General features: G+C 35.2%; 1 protein-coding gene across 1 annotated transcript in view; it reads right to left on the bottom strand.

Annotated features, from left to right (window-relative positions):
* LOC138700573 (serine/threonine-protein kinase MARK1-like) overlaps positions 1-9,752 on the bottom strand; it is a 185,935-nt gene extending 176,183 nt beyond the window's left edge. Inside the window, exon 1 of the mRNA XM_069827155.1 lies at positions 9,603-9,752. Coding sequence (XP_069683256.1) covers positions 9,603-9,752 — 150 coding nt within the window. The remainder of the gene's footprint in view (positions 1-9,602) is intronic.
* Between the last annotated feature and the right edge of the window lie 12,338 nt (positions 9,753-22,090).

Below are 22,090 nucleotides of genomic sequence, written 5' to 3'. Positions count from 1 at the left end.
CATGGCCTTAGATGGCAGTTATTTTAATTTTAAAACTCATTTATCTCATTAAATATCAGTCCTATCAAAATTTTTCAAGGAATAAAACTTATCGCAAATTATTTTTAAAGAAACTTTTGATATGTAATATGTTTCACAAAAATCAATAATAAGCGAGATATTTCGATTTATTTAATTCAGGCCCCCTTATAACTCCTTTTTTAAATAATGTATTTTTAATGCCATATAGCCTAAAATCTAAGTTACAACGAACTTAATTTATATTCCAATTTTCATCGAAATCCGTTCAGCCATTATCGCGTGAAAAGGTAACAAACATATAGACAGACAGACAGACAGACGTACAAACAAAAATTTCAAAAAAGCGATTTTCGGTTTCAGGGTGGTTAATTATATATGTTAGGACCAATTATTTTTGGATAATCGAAAATTACCAGAAAAATTTCGGCTACAGATTTATTATTAGTATAGATAAAATAATAATAGCAATATATATAATAATATTAACAAGTAGCATTCTAAATTAAACGAATCACTTAATATAACATAATTAAAGTAAATCTAATTTATATCTTAACCCTAAGTTAGAACTTAAAACCACGAGTATGTATGATATATGTTCATACTTGCATAAGTACCTTTCAGCACTACACTCATTTCGCTATCAAACTCACTGCACTGGAACTAAGACACATTTTACTGGCACTATCCTGATTTCACTAAGACTTCAAAAACATTTCTCTGTTCAAATACTTTGCACTGCCACTGTAAATTTCACTGACACAAACACACTTCACTGTCACAACACATTTAACAGACACAACACACTTCTTCACTGATACAACATTTCAAGTAACAGAACATCAATTACATCCTTATTATTCCGTAGAATTATACTTACTATAATAACCTCAAATCGATAGCTTAGACCCCATTACAAGCACTATAACTCACACCCGTTCACTATAAATCTATTTTTCTGCCACTATAACTCTCAGATTTTACTTATAAGCTCACTGCACTTTCACTACAACACACTGCACACCCAATATAAATCACTGGAGATTCACTATGTTTCTCTGCTTACTCACTATACTTGTATAACCACAAAATAGTCTGCGTACTGTATTACCGTCTATTAGTAAAGTCCTTAAGCCTATTTTTAAATACATCTTTGGTTATTGGTAAAGCCTTTAGTAAGTCTGCAGGTAGAGCATTCCAGTCCCTGATAGTACGATTGAGATAAGAAAACTTTCCAGTGTCCGTCCTCTGTCTTCTTTGGTATATATTATAACAGCACTGAGCAGAACAACATTCAAATGTTCCTAGAGGGCGCTATGTTTGTTGGAAGGAACTAATATTTTCTCAGAAGGGAGTTTTGTTATTAAGAATTCAATATACAAGAGGCAATCAATAAGTTTCCGGACTACCCTGAATACAGGCAACACACGAAACACAGGAAACGGAGAAGTTAAATTATGTAGAACCAGGGAAAAGTCTGGAATCTATATTAAATGCATTACTTGAAAGCCAGAGGAGGAGACTAGTCATAAAGCGTATATGGAGAGATTCCAGGAAAAATCGCAATAGATCTTTGACATGTTTATACAAAATTACATGTAGAATCTGACATCTTTAAGCCTATCTGACGCTGTTTGGTACGTAGGTTGACTTAACAGGCATGGAAGCAACGATCTTCAGTGACACGCGCATGTATGTTTAACGGTACAATAAATACAAGCGCAGTTCGGAAATATATTGATTGCACCGAAATGGAAAACGACGTAAAGTGCGTTAAGTTGTTAGTCCAAGGAACGCTTCAGTTATTATACATAGGCTGGATAAAAAGTAATGGCAACACTGCTGTCACGTGACGATGGTGCGTTCGAGAGCTGCCAGCTGTGTGGACATGAACAAGAACTCTTAGATGAGTTAGTGCAGCCAGCGGCGACAGTACTCCATCAATCTACTGCAGTGTGTAGAACGTTCACTTTCATAGGGATAGTGCAAGCGCCCTAAGACCATCCTTACAAATCTAGAGCAACGTTCCTGGATCAAAATTGAAATGGCACGAGGTCATAGTGCATAAGAATGTTTTCAGGGACTGCGTGAAGCATGTGGCGATGCAGCGTTGCCATATCGCACAGTTGCACGATGGGTTAAAGCGTTCCGGGAAGGCCTTGTTGCACCGGTACCAAAGGGAAGGTGACGACTTTCTTGGACGAATCGTCGCTTTGGACGAAACCTGGACTCGTTCGTATGAACCAAACTTGAAACGCCAATCAAATGAATGGAAGCATCCCGGTTCTCCTCGTCCAAAGAAAGTGTGCCCTACACAAAGTGCTGTGAAGGAGATGTTCATTGTGGCGTATGACAATGATGGGGTAATACTGCACCACGCTGTACCTCCAAGGCAGACGGAAAACGCGGACTACTGGAACATCCACCGTACTCACCCGATATGATCCATGCGATTGCGATCTTTTCGCCAAAGTGAAAGAACCACTGCGAGGGACCCGGTAGAATACCAGAGATGAACTTATCCGTGCTTTAGGGCGGTCAATACGGAACATCAACAAAGATAGACGCGCTGATGGTGTACGACGCCTTCCAAACATTTGGCAAAAGGTAATAAATAAGGGGGGCGACTATATAGAAGGTGCGTAAATGTTGTACCCCTGTGAATAAAACAATGTCAGAAATATCGAACTGATGCCATTACTTTTTATCCAACCCAAGTAATAATAGCGATCTCAAAACGAGGTAGCTGCCCAGTCTACGGTACGTAACATATTCAGCGTGCTTGCAAATCCAACCGTTTAACAATCAACAACTTAAAAATATTTGAATAAACATTTTAATTATATGTATAATAATTATTTTAATTTCATAACATATAACAAGCTTATTATGTTACAACCAGCGTCATGTTACAGTAGTTGTAGACCTGTACATTATTCACTTGCTCGTTGTTTCTGCCTGGGGCTACTTTTTCATAGTGCCCTTTGTGTTACCGGTATGTAGTCCACAAGATCTCGATCTTTTGTTAGGGATATGCAATTTTATGAATATTATAACTTAAATGTAACTTGGAAAGAAAGGGACTGCTGGAGTGTATATTTTTATATACTTTTTTTTTTCTTTATCCACATCAAATTCGTGAGAAGTAGTTTCCTCGAAATGAATCACAAAGTGGTGGCATTTCTTGTGGGTTCAAATAATAAAATTTAAGAATTCAGTTGTATAAAATATAGCCTGCTTAAAGTCTGTGTGATGTATCTTGTCTCACTGCGAAAAGAGAGAGAAAGGAGATATGTCTTACTTCGTCTGTATTGTTATGGCGATGGGGGAGTGGAGCGATGCTGTCCATGCATCCAGTGGCGGAAGGGACTAGTTGATACATTCTGTAGCGCAAAATAAAATTACAAAATATCTCTCTTCGTACTGTGTAGTTCCGTCACTGGGCTTGTCTTTCAAGAAATTGAGTTCCGGTAGCCTGTACAATAACAAGGTTTTGAAAGGAATCCTGAAAATTTACAACCCTCCTATAATCTCCAACCTCATTTGAAGTGACTTGGTTTTATTGCTACTGAGACAAGATAAACCTTAACAGGTATAGTATCTAACACTGTTCGAGAGACTCATAATATGGTCCTGGACTGTGTAATAGCTACTCATTGCATGCATTTTCTAGATTTTGCCTTTCATGATGTATGAACAATGTCATTTTAATATTTTGTTATTTTTTCCAGCCCTCTTAGAAGTCGAAGCTAAATATAACAGAAATAAACAACAATTATTGACTTAACCCAGATAAGACTGACGTCCTACATATAGGACACCGGACGTTTCATACAAATATGATAATAACATTGACTATGACAGACTAAATATAAGAAAAAAAAAATTGGAGGCAATTTATAACATATAAGGATTATGGTATCATGATTGCCGACTATGAAAATCTTACACAGCAATGTTAAAAAAATAAAACGTCCGGGCCCTATATATATAGGACGTCAGTCTTATCTGGGTTAAAATGGTTATTATAATTTTATTATACGTGTATGTTTCATCGTATTTATATCTTCATTTTTTTAATAATTCCAACTTACTTTGTCCAATTTCAATGTACGCTAATGTTTTTCTCTTAGTTGTGAAGAATAATTATGAAAAATTTTGCAAATACCGAAGGGTGTACATTTGTATAGGTAGAGAAAAAAACACGGACACATACAGTACTTTCACTTTTGTAAGTTACACATTAAGACTTGTCCAGCACTTTCATCTATCAGCTTTGTGGATAGGTACTGGGAGGTCAGAGAAAGAATGCAGCACTGCTGACATCCTCTCCTTCATAGTTTCACTTGCATATTGTTCATTTTATTTCGTTTTCTTTCCTTTTAGTTTTTATCGCCATTGTACGGCCAATGACTATAAAATGCCACTGCATTAAAAATAGTAATATGCGTTACAAGAGCGGTATGTTGACGTTTTCATGGTCGAGGAAAAGATTGAAAAAGCGAAACGTAGTTGAGCTTTTTTAATTTCTGAGAATATGAAAACAAACATACCGCTCGTGTATCGTACATTATTTTGTGCGAAGATCGTTTATTACATACCTGAAAGACGAATTTCTAATTAGTTGCAATGAAATCTCCATCTTGGTTTCTGTTTAATGACGGCAACTTCGGAACACCAAAATATCTTTCTTCAACATTGTTGCTATAAAATGTTTTCTGTGTTTACTATACTCCAGCAGGCCGTGATATACGTCTGTCTTTTTTTTTCCCCCAGTCTATAAATGCGAACTTAAAACAAACGGTAAGGTTATGTAATGATTTATTTTTCATTTTAATATTTTAACAATATTATTTATATAACATATTGCAGTAATAACATCGGCATCTGGAATCTTGTTGATTTTTTCACTGCTTCCTTAATGTTACTTGTATCAGGAATGCAGTAACTTTTGTGGTGTTGTAGAGTTTACTTAATTTTTGCAAATATTTAAAAACAATAATTAACAGTGGAATTTAGGTGAAATTGCAGTGGTAAGTTTCCAATTTATAATTATTACTATGTTAAACGTCTCTAAAAATAATATGTTAAAAGCCTAAAGCAGTAAAATGAATATGGCGCTTAAGCGGTAAAAAGAGAGAAATTGTTATGTGTGTTACGTTGGGAATACTGAATGTGGTATTTCACACTTACCGCGTATTGGTTCTGTGCGGAAAACAAGCAAATATGCTCGATCTCGCACAAAAATCTTTTGTAAGTTATAATCAGTACAACATAGGAACAAGAATACATATCATATGAGAATAATTCTGAACACACACAGATATTCTAGGATAAGAGTAGATATTCCGCTCGTGGTTCGTAACTATAGAAGCGAAAACGTATTCCTCCGTGAGGCAGCGGCACCTGCTTGTTGGCTGCAGGGAACGTCACAGTATTTCGATATTGGAAAACTTTATTAAACCCGCATCGCAATATCAACCTCGTGGAAGTCCCACAACTATCGGCGAAAGGCAAATTATTTTTATGTATCATTATCTTCCCCCTTGCTTTTTCGACCGCTAGTAAATTCAATGTCGAAAGCACAATTTTCATTCTACCAGGAAGACGGACTCTGCGTCATCTAACGGAAGAAAACATGAATGACAAAAAGCACAGATGGAGAGGGACCTAAATCAGCAAGCATTTAGGCTACTGATTAGGGAAGTTCACTCTTATAGGCTAACTCCAATTCTTGATGTGGAGAAAAACGAGTGATGGATTTTGCACGCAGTTTCTTCATTGATGAACACGTTTAATTTTGAATGCCGTAAATTTACGACTAGGCCTCGCAGCTCTACTTACCTTCAGAAGAAAGCCCTGACAAGGATTTTAATGCAGGCTAAATTATCTTGTTCGAGCTATTATTTGCTGTTATTGACTGTTTTGTTTATATTCCTACTGAAATATAATAATAATAATAATAATAATAATGATTTAATGATTTATAGACGAGGTCCAGTTTTTAATGTCCATTACATAAAAGTCCACTAAATTATTACCACAAATATATGTCTAATTAATTATTTGTCCACTTTATTTTAGTCCAAAATCACAAATTTTATGTTCAAATTTTTTACGTCCACTGCATGAATGCCCAATACATTATGTCCATCTAAAATATTTATGTACACTTCACATAATCAATTAGCAACTTGTCTTCTGCTTCTTCATCTTCATATAGCTTTGAAATGGACTCTGCTGTGCGCCTTAACTATAAATAAATAAAATTATAATAAATAAATAAAGTAAATAAATTAAATAAAGAAATAAATTAAATTAAATAAATAAATTAAATAAATAAGTTAATTAAATAAATAAAATAAATAAAATAAAATATATAAATTAAGTAAATAAAATAAAATAAATAAAATAAAATAAATAAAATAAAATATATAAATAAAATAAAATAAATTAAATTAATAAATAAATAATAAATAAATTAAATAAATTAATTAAATAAATAAATACACATATGCATTTGATATTCCGCGAGTATAATATGAAAATGGACATATATGAAAAGGGACATATCAAAATGGACATAAACGTGTGTGGACATAGATCACAAGGACCAAAAAAATTGGACATAGATAAAAGTGGATATAAATTTGTGTAGATACAATTTATATGGATGTAAGTAACTTCCTAGAAGCTTTCCTATTCTGTATTTCTTTAGTTTTTTTTTTGTCAATATGTCCCGTCTTTCTATACCGTTATTTTTCCTGTAACTATCACAGGGTGGAAATCTATTTGCAGTTAATTAATATCTACCGGTACTTGTTCATAAATTGTTCTGAAATTAATAGACATTTGATTAAAACTACAGACGGAAACTATTAGCAAATTATTGTGAGACTGATCGGACATTTGAAACCCTTCGTGGAATAAACAACAGAGTCCACCGGGCGAGAGGCCGGTCTTGTCAACCTCGGGCTCTTACGCTGCATTCCAGACGCTACGACTTCCCTGGAACGAGCTCAGTTATCTAAGCCGGAAGTCTCCTTCCTGGTATTTTTTCCAACATGCACGGACTTGAGAATAAATTTACAATTATACGAGTTCAGAAATAACTGCAGGATAAATTCGCGCGGAGTTGTTAATAAATCTTCCTTATCGCGGCTCAGTGGCCTGCAGACTGCCTCCACATCTTAGCGCCGGCACTAGCACGCAGGTGCGATGTGTGCTTTCTTGTTTGTTTAGTTATTTATTTCTTCTCACTCTGAACCTTTATTTGCCGACCACACAGGCCGCACGTGTGCGTGCTGGTTCCATATTCAAAACTCAGGTTTTCAGTCCTTGTGCCTTGCTGAAAGTTTTCGTGGTTTTTATACGGCACTTCAGGGTAATTACTGAGAATGAATTAGCTCTGTTGGTAGAGTGAAATACGAGGGACTCAAAGATCAGCCCGGATGGAGCTGTCTTTTGGTACTAGCATGTAGGTCTATTATTTGAAGTGTCATTCGAAAATTAGTGATAGTGCTTTAATTAAGAAAAAAAATTATTTATTCACAATTTACATAATTACAGTAGGTACTTAAAAGTAATTTCCTCCAATATCATGTACCCTTCACCACAATCCCTGGAAGACAAAACGTAACTTTGCTCTAAGCTTCTACAAGACTGTTCTACAAATGTTATAAAGGCTTGTCTATTTCTAAAGCGTACCCTTCTCAGTGATTATTTCATCCAAGGGAAATGGTCGTAGTCGCAGGGAGTCATACCTGGAGAATACGAAGGACGAAGAGATAAATGAATTAATTAATCAATTCACGAAAGAAGGAATAAATGAAGGGGTGAAGGAATGAATGAATGAAAGTATGAAGGAATAAATGAATGAATGATTGAATGGATGGATGAATGAATGAATGATTGAATGGATGGATGAATGAATGAATGAATGATTGAATGGATGGGTGAATGAATGATTGAATGGATGGGTGAATGAATGATTGATTGAATGGAAGAATGAATGATTGAATGGATGGGTGAATGAATGATTGATTGAATGGAAGAATGAATGATTGAATGGATGGGTGAATGAATGATTGATTGAATGGAAGAATGAAGGAATGAATGATTGAATGGTTGTATGAATGAATGATTGAATGGATGGATGAATGAATGAATGATTGAGTGAATGAATGATTGATTGAATGTATGAATGAAGAAATGAATGAATGATTGAATGGATGAATGAATGAATGATTGAATGGATGAGTGAATGAATGATTGATTGAATGGAAGAATGAATGATTGAATGGATGAATGAATAAATGAATGGATGAGTGAATGAATGATTGATTGAATTTATGAATGAAGAAATGAATGAATGATTGAATGGATGAATGAATGAAAGGACGAAGGAATAAATGAATTATTGAATGGATGAATGAATGAATGAATAAATGAATGATTGAATGGATGAGTGAATAAATGATTGATTGAATGGATTAATGAAGGAATGAATGAATGATTGAATGGATGAATGAATGGACGAAGGAATAAATGAATGATTGAATGGATGAATGAATGGATGAATGAATAAATGAATGAATGGATAAGTGAATGAATGATTGATTGAATGTATGAATGAAGGAATGAATGATTGAATGGATGAGTGAATGAATGATTGATTGGATGAATGAAGGAATGAATGAATGATTGAATGGATGAATGAATGAAAGGACGAAGGAATAAATTAATGATTGAATGGATGAATGATTGAATGGATGAATTAATGATTGAATGGATGAATGAATGAAAGGACGAAGGAATAAATTAATGATTGAATGGATGAATGATTGAATGGATGAATGATTGAATGGATGAATGAATGATTGAATGGATGAATGAATGAATGAATGGATAAGTGAATAAATGATTGAGTGGATGAATGAAGGAATGAATGAATTATTGAATGGATGAATGAATGAATGTAAGAAGGAATGAAGAAAAATTCCTCATATGAACACAATAAAGAAGTTACAAAGTTAATCAGTGAAAAAAACCCAGTTACTGCTTATATTACCGAATTCATTATCTGATATCTTCAAAAACTATTGGTTATAATTTAACACAAGGCATGACTAAATAATCACTTAAATCAGTTGAGTAACTGCAAATAAGCATGATACAAATCAGGTGAGAGATCAGTTGTACCCCTTCCCTTCTGAAGAGATGAAACATTCAGTAGTACAAAAACAGCTACCAAATGGCAGTAATATCTCTTTGCCATATACATACTATATTTTAGTCTATTTAGTTTGCAGATATGCACTTATCTCAATTTATGTTAAAAGGTTACTTGCACACTTTTATTTTGAGACACTCAATCACAAGTTCTATAATAATACCAATTTATAAAGTTTAGAGAAGTTCGAATGAAAATAATTTTGAAATAGTTGTGTTCCAGTGACATGGCGAAGTATACGATCAATGCACAAATCTTAGCCAATGCAAACCTTGTCAGTGATAAATTCATCTCAATTCATTGACTCGTAAATTGTAGTATAACCACAAGAAAGGTGGAGGGACAATACCTGCATGGTCTCGAAGAGGCACTGGATGCTGGGATGTGAGAGACGCGACAGAACACGCGCCTCACGCTCCAGATTGCGCACTACGTACTCTTCCGTGACCTTGCTGGTGTCTATGATCTTCACGGCCACCTGAAACAGAAGACCACGCATCCTTTATTACAACAGATTACAGCAAACAGCCACGACTAGGACTTGCAGACACCTCACTATGTATAAGATTATTCTATATATCTATTTCTTTCATCTTTATTTATCTCAAAGAATTATTGGTCACACAAAAACTGCCTAAAATTATCGAGGGAAAAATTATAATTATGCATAATATTCATAAACTAGATTCAGCTTCTGTTCTACTTATTGTCACACTTGCACGAAATCATTCATAAGTGCTTAGCGGGCACACAGAGTGATTCAGGATCCCTGCACCAAATTTGAGGGATGATGTTTCGCAAGGAGTACCATTTTTTGTCTGACAATCGATTTAGGAGCTAGCGATCTTAGGTTATGCAACAATTAATTGCTTGATTTACTTTCATACAGTTTAAAAACATACACTATTTAGCAGGTGTTTATAGTGTCCACCCTGAACCGCATTGCATTCATAACACCGTCGTAACATTGATCATCGGATTCTCTCCAACTTTTGGGGTCTCTGCTGAAGTTGATGAAAGGCAGCGCGTATGCGCACAATCTGTTCATCTCTGGTGTCAACTGAGGTGATCTACACCACAATCTTCACGTGTTCCCAAAGAAAAAAAATCAAGGGACATTAAGTCGGGCGACCGTGCTGGCCACGCAAAGGATACCCTCTTCTATCCACCGTTCTCCGTAAACGTTGAGGTGTGCTCGCACAACAAGGGCAGTTGCGAGGGGTACACTCTCCATGAACAGTGGCAGTGTGTTTTGAAGGTAAGTTGCTCCGTTCGCCTGCTCAGATAATCCAATGTGTAAGTTGAAAGACAGGCTATGATCTCGGCAACAAGATACAGCATTGAGTGGTGGGGTTTGATACGATGATAATAATAATCAAATTACAACGCTGCTGGTTCACAATTTTTCTTCTGAGCTTAGTGTGCACATACGTACGAGTATGAGCGAAAAAGAGAACGCGGCTCGGGTTAACATTGTAAACATTTCCACTCAAAACAATGTACTCATCGGTGCGTTTTAATCGGAGTGCATACCTTCTAAATGACACATCGGAGAAAATGGGTTGTCTGAAAAAAATGATCTTCTATGCAAGACCTATCACCCTTCTGAATTTGGCGGCGCAGAGCTCCTGAATCACCCTGTATAATGACTGACGCGAAACGAAACGATGAGTTAGTTATAAGTATAACGTATAATCAAAATTTGTTTGAAAAGGCGACTGGATTATCCAACAAATTTGATCCATTCCGAATTGAATGTTTTTAGAATTGACCAAATTTATAAATACTCTTTAATGAAATTCTATCATAAAAATAGAATGACATTTGTAGCTCAGCCACATGCTCATAATACAAGACGAAATGAAATTCTTAAATTAGTTGAACCTAAATGTTTCACATCTGCTGCTTTACTACACAGTAAAAATTATGGTCCACGTCTATATAATTCGATAATAAAATTTCATCCAGAATTGACTACTTTAAGCAATGAAATTTTCAGATCCAGAATTAAAAAATTTATATGACAGACTTCCCTGTATTTATGTTATGTACCATGTATTGTAAAACAAGTTTATTTCTATCCTAAGTGTATTTTTCTATTTTATCTTGGTTACTATATCAACATGATCTGCACTAACTATACTACTAATAATAAATTAATATTAATCCATCAATCTCAACATCGTCTCTTTTTTCACTCAGTTATTACTAGTATTATTATTTACTAATTTTATTACCATCTTTATGTGACCTTTTTTCTTAAGTATTTTGTCTACAAAGTATGTGTATCTATGTAACGGAACTGTCCCCGAACACGAGCTTTGCTCTTTCGGGGTATTTTAATGTAACGTTTTTATGTATGTGTTATTATTAAATAAATATAAATAAATAAATAAATAAATATAAAATATATATAATATATAAGTAGAGCTAGGGTTTTGATGACATATAAATCATGAAAAAATGTCCTAAAACGATGCATTTATAAACTAATAATCTTTCAAAAATGCCCTTAAAATGCCCTAAAAATTGATCTTACATAAATGGCTTAGTAGGAATATCAATATTTAGACTAGTAATTAAATTAAATTCTAGTATCAACATTCAAGTTTATTTAATTTTACATAATTTTTCTAAGTAGTACACTTAAATTAATTATTTTATCTGATATAATTCCGTGTAGTCCATTACAAGGCCACTCTTATCCGGAATTAGCAGGTATAGAGGAGTCTATACTGAAGTGGTGGTTGAACTGGTCCATTACATGGAGGTGTGCTAAGTTAAAATGGCAATATTTGTGTAGAAAAACGATTAAAATAATATACAAAATTATGGGTATTAATGGACAAAATATGTAGAGAAAATATCAAAGGAAATAAATATGTTACATTAATAATGGGAATTTATGGCCAAAATAAAAGGAAAATACCCAAAACAAATGACCGAATAAAACAAAACATACTGTTATGAGTTGTAAGAGGCAAAAAAATGCCCTAACAGATACGTTTTAAAACACTCATGGCCGGTTTTTCCAAGTATTGTTAGAAAATTTAACGACTGTTAAACTCTAAACAGTTTGTTAATTAATAAAATTGTATGTTTTCAACACCAGTTTGGTTTAACAGATTGTTAACAGTTTGTTAATTTTAAATGTAGGATTTCGGGCAGTTAACTCGTTTAACAGTTAGTTAAATATGGCCGATGTCCCCACAGCTGTTCGAACAGAAGTTGCGAAATTAATATTTTGTGTCTCTCTGTAGGGAATGTTTGGCATATGACTGGTAATATAACATTTAAAAACACTTTGGACTGTTTAAATACATCAGTGTTATTTTATTTCTTTCGTATTTCGTATCCATAATAGCAATGAGGAATTATAACCTTACTTTGTAATTATTATTCAGCACGTCACCTACAACTTTCATTTGTCAACTGTTTGTTTATGGAGCATGGCCTACTATAACAGGTTGTCATTTTATTCAAGTTTCATGACTCACTCTATAATATAGAATTTAAAGATTAATTTTAGCCAATCAAAAATTGTCTTACATGTGTAGAATCATTACCAACTGCTGTTGAGTAGTTAAAATAGTGCTAACAGACGTTATAGTTAAGTGTTGGTTATCTTAAACAAAATTATGTTGAACAAATGGAAAATACATTAACAAAGCGTTAAAAATAAACAGACTGTAAATTTTACATTCGTTAAGCAAAATTTAACATTACTTGGACAAACTGGCCATCAGTTTATCACACAACATATAAATACTAAAGCAGCAATGTTTTGGCTTACTAGAAAAAACATGCAATTTCATCAAAAACCTATCCCTAGTTATAAGTATAGATCTATTGTCTGAAATTCATGCTGAGCGGAGTGCCGGTAGTTTTAATTGGTGACGCGATTGGAAAAGTCGTTCAATAGCTCCGAAATATCCGACACCGGCGTGGTTTACGGGTAGCGTGAGGTGATGTTCGAAGATGCAATCGTACGTGGCTTCGAATTCCACTTCGGCTGATTTTCTGCTTACGTATTTCTCCACAATTTTCCTCATAAGGCGAATGTCAGATAATCTCATCACGAATTTCGGGACTCATTTCGCCAAAAGACAATAACACTATGGGTGCTATTCATAGACATTTCGCAGCACGCGCTACGAGCGTACTAAGCTAGCCCCGGCTATCCACTGGTTACTAGTACAGAATTCAAATCATATCCTATCGCTAACACTGGTTTATGAATACGAAAGACGCTGATCATCCACCGGAAACCCGCGCTAAAAATGTCTATGAATACGGCCCTATATGACTGCGAAGATGATCCAATGCTGTTAATCCAGATTTCTGAGATTGTCTCAACAGAGGGTTGAGGAAAAGAGATAGTTCTTCTTCAAGAAATCACTAGATAACTTTGTGTCACTGAGGTATCCAATCCCTCACCAAGAATTCAGGCAGTCAGGAGCGATCCCACAGACGCGAGACTTGGGAGCAGATCTGACCCCTCTCCTTGAGAATCTCATACGGTTGCCATGATTAATGAAGTGCTCAGCGCACGCTCACACCATTTCACACTTCAAACTTCCCCCGTCATCTCGAGACCCGTTTTATATTCTTCTTAACACTTCGTCGCGCTCTGGACCGTATAGAGGGAAAGGCATTTCGCTTTGCTTTAATTTACTTTATTATTTTAGAAACGTAGGAAGGTAGGCCACCTTGCCCCCTCCAAAAATGAGATTTAGAGAATTTTAATATTTCTGAAAGTGAAAGACGTTGTTTGGTATGTTGTCCCTGTAACGAATTCTCTTCTCTCCCTAACATTTTTTCCTACGTAGAAAACTTGCGCGTTAATTGTTAAATTGGAAAAATCATATTAAAGAAATTACCCCCAAACTAAATTCAGCTTGTTTTGCTATTAGATCTATGCAAAAGATAATAAATATCAATACCGTAAAAACAATATACTTTGCATACTTCCACTCGGTAATGAGTTTTGGAATAATATTTTGGGGAAATTCCACAGATAGTAACAATATAGTTCTATTACAAAAAAGAGTAATTAGAATAATGGTAGGTGCCAAATCTAGGGAATCGTGTAGGACTATTTTCAAAAACTACAAATAATGCCCATGGCTTGTCAGTATATCTTTTAATTAATAATCTTCCTCGTATGTAATCGTGAAAACTTTGTAACTAATTCAACAGTTCATAGCATAAATACACGTCAAAAAATGACTTTCATACTCCATCGGCAAGTCTATCGTGCTATCAAAAAGGAGTGCGTTATATGGCAGTAAAAATTTTTAATAGCCTCCCTATCGATATAAAAAATGAAACTCAAAACATAAAATTGTTCAGGGCCAAATTAAAGAAGTACCTAATTTCTCACGCCTTCTATTCTGTAGGTGAATTCATGACATTCAATAACGCTTCATGAAATTGATACTAAAACTTTGTGTTGTACTAGTAGACTATATTGTAAACCTCGTCTGTATATATTTCATCTATACTGTAACTATAAATTAAGATTTTATAATAGTATTAAGTTTTTTTGACTTGTTCCATATTCTAGCCGTAAGCATGTATGAAAACCGTGAAATGTTAATAAATATAATACAATACATTTTATTCAATTGGTACTCACATAAAGGATACGTTATTCTGTTATGCAGTTATGTAACCCGTTCCTTTTCACCCACGGTTATACTAAACATAACTCTTGCGAGTTAATATATCATCATCATCATCATCATCATCATCATCATCATCATCATCATCATCATCATCATCATCAAGATTTAGGTCTCCTTTGTCTGTTCCGGCTGTAAAAGTTGAGAATGCTATTTCTTTAATAGTCTACCTACATTTCTCCTCTCTGCAGTTCTGTGTTTTTAAACTATTTTTGTTAAATAGTCTGGAATTCATGATAACGAGTCTTCCAGTTCTCTCTGTATTATAAGTTCCATAATGATTCCATGTTCAATTCCCTCCTGATATCTTCAATAAAGCAACGCGTATTCAGCAACAGATCGTAGAAACCTCATTTCAGCTGACATCTTTCGCATTTGATTTGTTGTTAATATCCAACATTTACTTCCATATAGTAACAGGGATAGCAACATTACTCCATGTACATAATGACCTTGACCAGGAGTCGTCATCTCAGTGCACTATGGTGCAGGCACAGTTTGCTCTCTAGCTCAGTTCCATCCCTTAGACATCAACTGTGCAGCAGGAGTTGGGGGGGAGAAGGATTCAGGTGATGGCAGTGGCGTCCTTTCACTTGTTCAACTCTTTTAATCAGTCTCTAATAATTATAATAAACACGGAAGAAGCATGTACAAAATTTATTTAAAGAGGAACTGTGTAATAAGTAAATTACTTTTCAGTTTAAGACAAGAAAAAAAAGTTGCATTTTTCCATTATGTATTGTAACGGTTTTGAAAGTAAATAGTTCTTTTTTCATATTAAAGTAATTGAGAACTTACAGTCCTATAATGCATTTTCACTGTTGCAAAATATTAAACAAATCGAATCTATTAGTAATATTTAAATCATGTCATCCTGTTCCTTTGTTCAAGGGTCGTCAATAAAATAAAATAAATTATTCATTTTTTTCCTGACACTATATATCACAAAACCAATTATTTGTTATTATTTATAACATGAAACATATTGTCGTTTCTGTTACAACACTGAAGTAAGCCTAAATTATTTTATTACAATGTAAGTAACGAACTATAAAAAATATTTTCGCTGATCATTAGCATTGGTTTTCCTGGATTTTTAAATTAGTTTTTGCCTCACTAACTGGTCAATGTTAGGTGTCAATGCTCGTGTAGAACACAATCGAAGAAGACATTGTAAATTATGGTCAGAAAGTTGGCTCTTGCGATGGCTTGGCTCAATATACTATCTCCTCAGCCAGCGTCTCGGCGCTCCGAACTAGTATGCAGGCCAGTTGACGATGGCTGACCTTGACCATCATGAATTGACCGAAGCATAATTATAGAAAGAAATAATTCTGATGCTGCATAATATAAAATACTAACCATACAACTTCGGTTAAACCCCTGATCACGTATATTGTATATCAGATTTACCACTTCTATGTTATGAAATGCAACATAATCTATAGAAGAGAAAAACCACCAGGATCTCCACTGTCGAAAATGAATTTTTTGTTAATTACCGCTAGATGGAAGTACCGCTGCATGCAATTCCATCAGGATTATTACAAAAATTTATAACGCATGCTTGCAACATAAATATTTCCTTAGATCCTGGAAACACGCTCATATTGTTACATTTCCTAAACCGAAAAAGAACCAACAATTCCTAATAACAGACGGCCTATTAGTATGCTAAGTATTCTCGGAAAAATTAAAAAAAAAAATCATTGCAAGACGTCTACTTCCTCTTCTTCACACACCATCAAGAACTCATCACCAGCAGTTCGGTTTTAAGAAACATCACTCCACAGCTCATCAGTTAAAAAGAATTACTACTCACATCAAAGATCATTTTCACACAGATCAGCATACAAATGGCAGTTTTTCTCGACATCGCTCAAGCTTTTGATACAGTCTGGCACTCTGGTCTTCTCCATAAACTACAAGTACTCACCATAGACGACGGACTTATACATATAATTCACAGTTTTATCTCAGATCGAACCTTTCAAGTTAAAATGGAAAATCAACTTTCAGCAGTTCAAAATATTCACTCAGGAGTTCCACAAGGTTCCATAATTGCACCACATCTCTATTCTGTCTATGTTCACGACATGCCACGCTCTGCTAATTGTATATTAGGATTATATGCAGACGGTACTGTGTATTACACAAGCGACTTCAACGTCAACAATGCCCACATCGAGTTACAAACACAATTCAATGCTCTAGAAACGTGGCTTACAAATTGGAGAGTAAAAGTAAATATTGAAAAAACACAAGCTATCATATTCACCCATAGGAAACCTAAAAAACCAGATTGCCTTCGTCTCTTCTCAGAAAACATTGACTACAAGAATGAAGTTAAATATCTAGGAGTGATTCTCGACAAACGTCTGCGCTACAGTGAACATGTAGAATATGCAAGAAACAAAGCTCTGGCCAGATTTATTCACTTATACCCACTGATTAGATCTCCGTATCTTAACTTTCCCCTCTAAGTGAGGCTTTATACATCGGTCATAAGACCAGTGATGACATATGGTTGTGAAGTTTGGAATTCCGCCCATCCAAGAATCATCAGAAGACTACATGCAATCCAACGATCAGTCTGTTTAAAAGTCACTGGTGCTGACTAAACCACATCAAATGCACAGCTCCAAGAGATGTTAGAGATTGAATCATTTTATGATTTCATCAAAAGAATTTCAAATAACTTTTCTCGAAAGTTTCTGTATCATCCTAACCCTCTCATTCGAGCTCTGGCTACCTGAAGCGAAATTTGATTAATTAAATGCCTTCAAGAATAGGATAACTAAGTTGGAACGAAAAATCATTTTAATATCTTCTTATATTACTTTAAAGTAAAAGCCTTATTTATATATAAGGCTGAAACTTATGTAAAAATCAACATCATGACGATAAAAAAAAATCAGGATTACAATGTGACTTCTTTTGGAGTCGCTAGATGGCAGCGTTGTGAAATTGATTCAAGTTGTTTTCTCGAAAGCCCATTAGTCTGATCAATCAGTTATAATTATGTGATCATGGGTTAAACATAAGTACCTTAGCGTTGAATAAGTTGAGAAATACGTTAAATAAAAACACATATGCTGTGTAAGTCTGGTCATTTCAGTATTATAAATGCAGATATCGAATAACATATAATTAATTTGTGGCTCGAGTTTTAAGAGGAACGTTCGCAATCACTGCGCCTCACATTGTGAAGAACGGAAAGATGCGTGCACTCAGGGGGACCGGAAGATATTCTGGTCCAGTCTGCGGAGTAATGCAGTTACGCAGCCCTAATTAAGGCGTCCGTCGGCAGGATCGGATACGTCAATTATTAATCCCGAGGGACAGATGAAAGAAACTACGACAAGAAAGAAGGCCTAATTGCATTACGAGAGAAATGAAGAGGGTCTGATGATCAGTACAGCGGCGGACGAGTCCGGCTACAGGTGCAGCACGGCGCCACGTTACGTAGGCGCAATTAAGACTGAAGATTCTTCCTTTAATGCGCGTGACAGAAATTAGTGATGAGTAGAGGCCAGATTCTCATATAATTATTCTTACGGTTCTTAAAAAAATATTTGAGGCTATAGGCTGGTTCATAATAAACCAGGAACGAGTACGAGAACGGAAATAATGATAAAATAAATGTATTTAACAATATTTCCGTTCTCGATCTTGTTGTCGTTTCCGTTCCCGGTTTATTGTGAACCACCTTTAAGGGAAGATTCCACTGAAAATCATGAAAATTTTTCCAAAATTTTTTAGTTATTTCACTTATTCAGAATTTATATTTTCATACCCCAAATGGATTCAGCTCAATTCTGATTACAAATACTCGTATGTTTACACTTTTTAAATTAAGGCTGGAAGGGGGCGTGGAATTTAAAGAGCTGTCAAAATTGTTTTTCATCGAAGAATTCTTCTTTAAATTTTCTGATTACAAATATAGTAACTTTTTGTTGGCGCCCTGAAGTTAGTAGATGAATGTAGCGGAGGAGAATATTAATTTACATAAATATTCATTTTATTTTCAAATCTATTTTTCTGTGTTCATTTTTGTTGATTCAACACCAACTTTCTTATGCCAAATATTAATCAATCTGGATGAAATTTTTACTGCAAGTATTTATGAGGTAGCTGCATGTTTCTATGCATTTATTTTGTGAGAAATGCTGCTAGTTTATTTTATTAATATTTTTCTTAATGCTGCTAGTTTATTTTATTAATATTTTTCTTAAGAAAGATCGACAACCGGCAACACCGTTTACTACCCACTTCCACGACTGGAGTTCGATGATACTGGCGTAAAATAAAAAAAAAATCACTTTACTAGGTATAGGAGGGAAGAAAAGTAGTTCATCCATTTACGTAAACTAGGAAATATCGCAATTTTGAGTTTCATAATTTTCATCAGGTTTTTGTTTAGTCAAAATACAGTACTGCATTAACAATAAGTGTTTTTACTCACGAACTGAGCTATCCATGCGAATGTATTCATTGTGCAGTGTATATTATACTGTCTACAGCACATTAGCGTACAATGTAGAGAATGAAATTAATTGAAAAATAATCATAATATGGATATTTAAACACATTTTTGAAAATGGTGGCCGTTCATTTCGATACAGGCTTCAGTTCTTTTGTGCATATTATCGCACTATAGACTGTTGTACCTAAGTCTAATTACCAGTTTCGTCCTCCGTACTACTAACTCATGTTGAAATAATTCTGTACCTACTGTATAAAAGAGTACCTTACGTACTGTAAATTCAATCTTCACTTCTGCCCGATCCGCACGGATAAAATTATTTAGACATGCTATCTACTGTCCATCCAAGTGGTTATGTCGCAGGGTCGTAGAAAGGGGGAAAATCACGTGACAATTAATTACTCAACAAGACCCTTTTATTTGAGTTATTTTAAACAGTTGTATAATATTACGTAGACGTGCAATTCCTAACAGAAATTATTGTTTTCAGAAAAGATCTAAGACAACCCAGCTACTAGCCCTTACAGAGGGGCGAGCAGAAGCAAGTGGGGGAAATCGGGATGCGACGTAGGCAAACGGACGACAGTATCTATGCGAAAATATGATTCAATTTTGAAAACTCGAACATATTTCTGAAACATACTATACTCACTAACTCACTGCGGTCTTGGATCTGTGTCGAGGGCAGTTGGAACTTCATTAGTAGAAGGGGTGGGTGTGAAGTACATTAAGAAACTCAGGTACAATAAAAATTGAAGTAAAAATAAATTAATGTCCCTGTAGATGGTATGAATACTGTTCGTGCCTTCATTTTCTAACGGGTAATAATTTAGTAGTAATAACAAAAAAGTCCATGTAAGTGATTTTGAAATTAATCGCTTCAGTAGCGAGTTAGGTGAGATTATTTACCAATTATACTAATCACTCGCCTTACAAGTTCGAAGAGTAATTATTGTCAACATTTGGGGCCCGCATTGCTATTCATATCGCGAGTTGCCCTTTACGGCGCGCTGCAAACCCTCCCCTTGAAGGGGAAGCCGTGGAGGGGAGGGAGACTGAAGAGTGAGTGAGTGAGTTAGCAGAATTTAATCGAATGCAAATTGAGTGAGCAGGCCCGGCCGGTCCAACTTGGAATTTAGTTACTGAATAACTTAGATGACTCAACAACACGTGTTGGTGGTGGGGCGGCTGATCAGCCACGCAAGAGCGCGCAAGACGCTCCTATCAGCTGCTTCGATGGCGTATTCAGCTCGTCCGTCCGTTTTTCCATCCGCTCAAAATTCTAGGGAAGCCAGTTTCAGGCAGCTGTAGTTCTGAAGTCGCATGACGGCTGACTGAGGGGTACATTTCTTCCAATAACGTCGATTATTCCATTTACAAAAACTGGCAATAAACGTCGCAGTTTGCTTCTTTATTTTAAGCCTTGTTTTTTCTGAGCCGACGCATGCGACTACGACGTGCGAGGCTCGCACAAATCCGGACTACACGAGAGATACTGTCATCCTCTGAGGAGTTTAGTGCTGAGAGGAATGCGGTTCCGACTAAACGACATTTCATACAAGTTGTGAGGATGCGAAGGCATTTCTTTCCCCTTCTACTTGCCCTGAGTCCGTCAGTATAACAGACCGGTAGCTGTTACCTCTTATACCTGCACCCCCCAAGTTGTACACACAAGAAAATAAAATATTAAATAAAGTACATAAATGGATATAAAATACAGTGACACAGATGTTTGACAATTACATGTTTCAGTATATTTTAGTGTCGTTTTTACAAAATTTTCAACTAATAATTAAATAAAGGGACGCTAGTTTGTGGCCTCGTCAGACAGTCGCTGAACTATTCTATTTTTGGGCACGTTGCCTTAATCCCAGTAACATAAAAAACAAAAGAATGCTCTATTTCTCGTGGAGGCAAACAAGACAAACCAAAACAATGTGTAAGGCGCTTACCAGTATCAGAAGAATTGTCTTTGAACACTTTTAATATTCCAAAACTCTACCAACTTATTTAGGCAGAATGTCGGCGCAAATCCATTCCCCTGACCTATTCCTCAGTTACAAACAAACAACAAATCTGGTGCAAGAGCATTGCACCCTTCTTTTACAGCAGTGATGCCAAGGTTAACGCTACGAATAAGCGGTGGTGGCCAAAGACGTTATAGGTGGTGGCATGGGAGACATTAAGGGCTGTGCGCGCAAATGACGATCACAGTCCATAGTCCAAGCTTTGGCTGTGCACGAATGTGGTTAATTTACTTTAAAAAAACTGTTGTTCCAATAAATAATAGGCATAATCTTATATTTAACTAAATCATTATTATTGTGTTTCAATGCAATGAAAATGAGATGTGTTTATATGTTGTTTAAAAAAATATTACCATTAGCATCACAGTACAAAATATTTCCAGAATAACTCATAATTAGGGAGCGGATTTTTATGTGCTAAAAAATTTAAATACATTAATTTTTATGTGCTAAAAAGTACGAAAATATTTGCTAAAAATAAAAAAAAAAAATTCTTTTAAATATGACAAAAATACCTTACTTAGCTTGGAAAAAAAAAATGTTACCAGGTACTCACCCACCACACTTAAGTGCTAGTAGTTGGCCGAGAATTGCAGTGAACAACAAAGGTCATGTCCAAATTCTCCATCACAAATGCATG

The sequence above is a fragment of the Periplaneta americana genome, chromosome 5 (genome assembly GCF_040183065.1).
Source record: "Periplaneta americana isolate PAMFEO1 chromosome 5, P.americana_PAMFEO1_priV1, whole genome shotgun sequence".
NCBI classification, from domain to species: Eukaryota; Metazoa; Arthropoda; class Insecta; order Blattodea; family Blattidae; genus Periplaneta; species Periplaneta americana.
The sequence above is the reverse complement of the archived record's forward strand: the minus strand, read 5'-3'. Positions and strand labels throughout refer to the sequence as shown.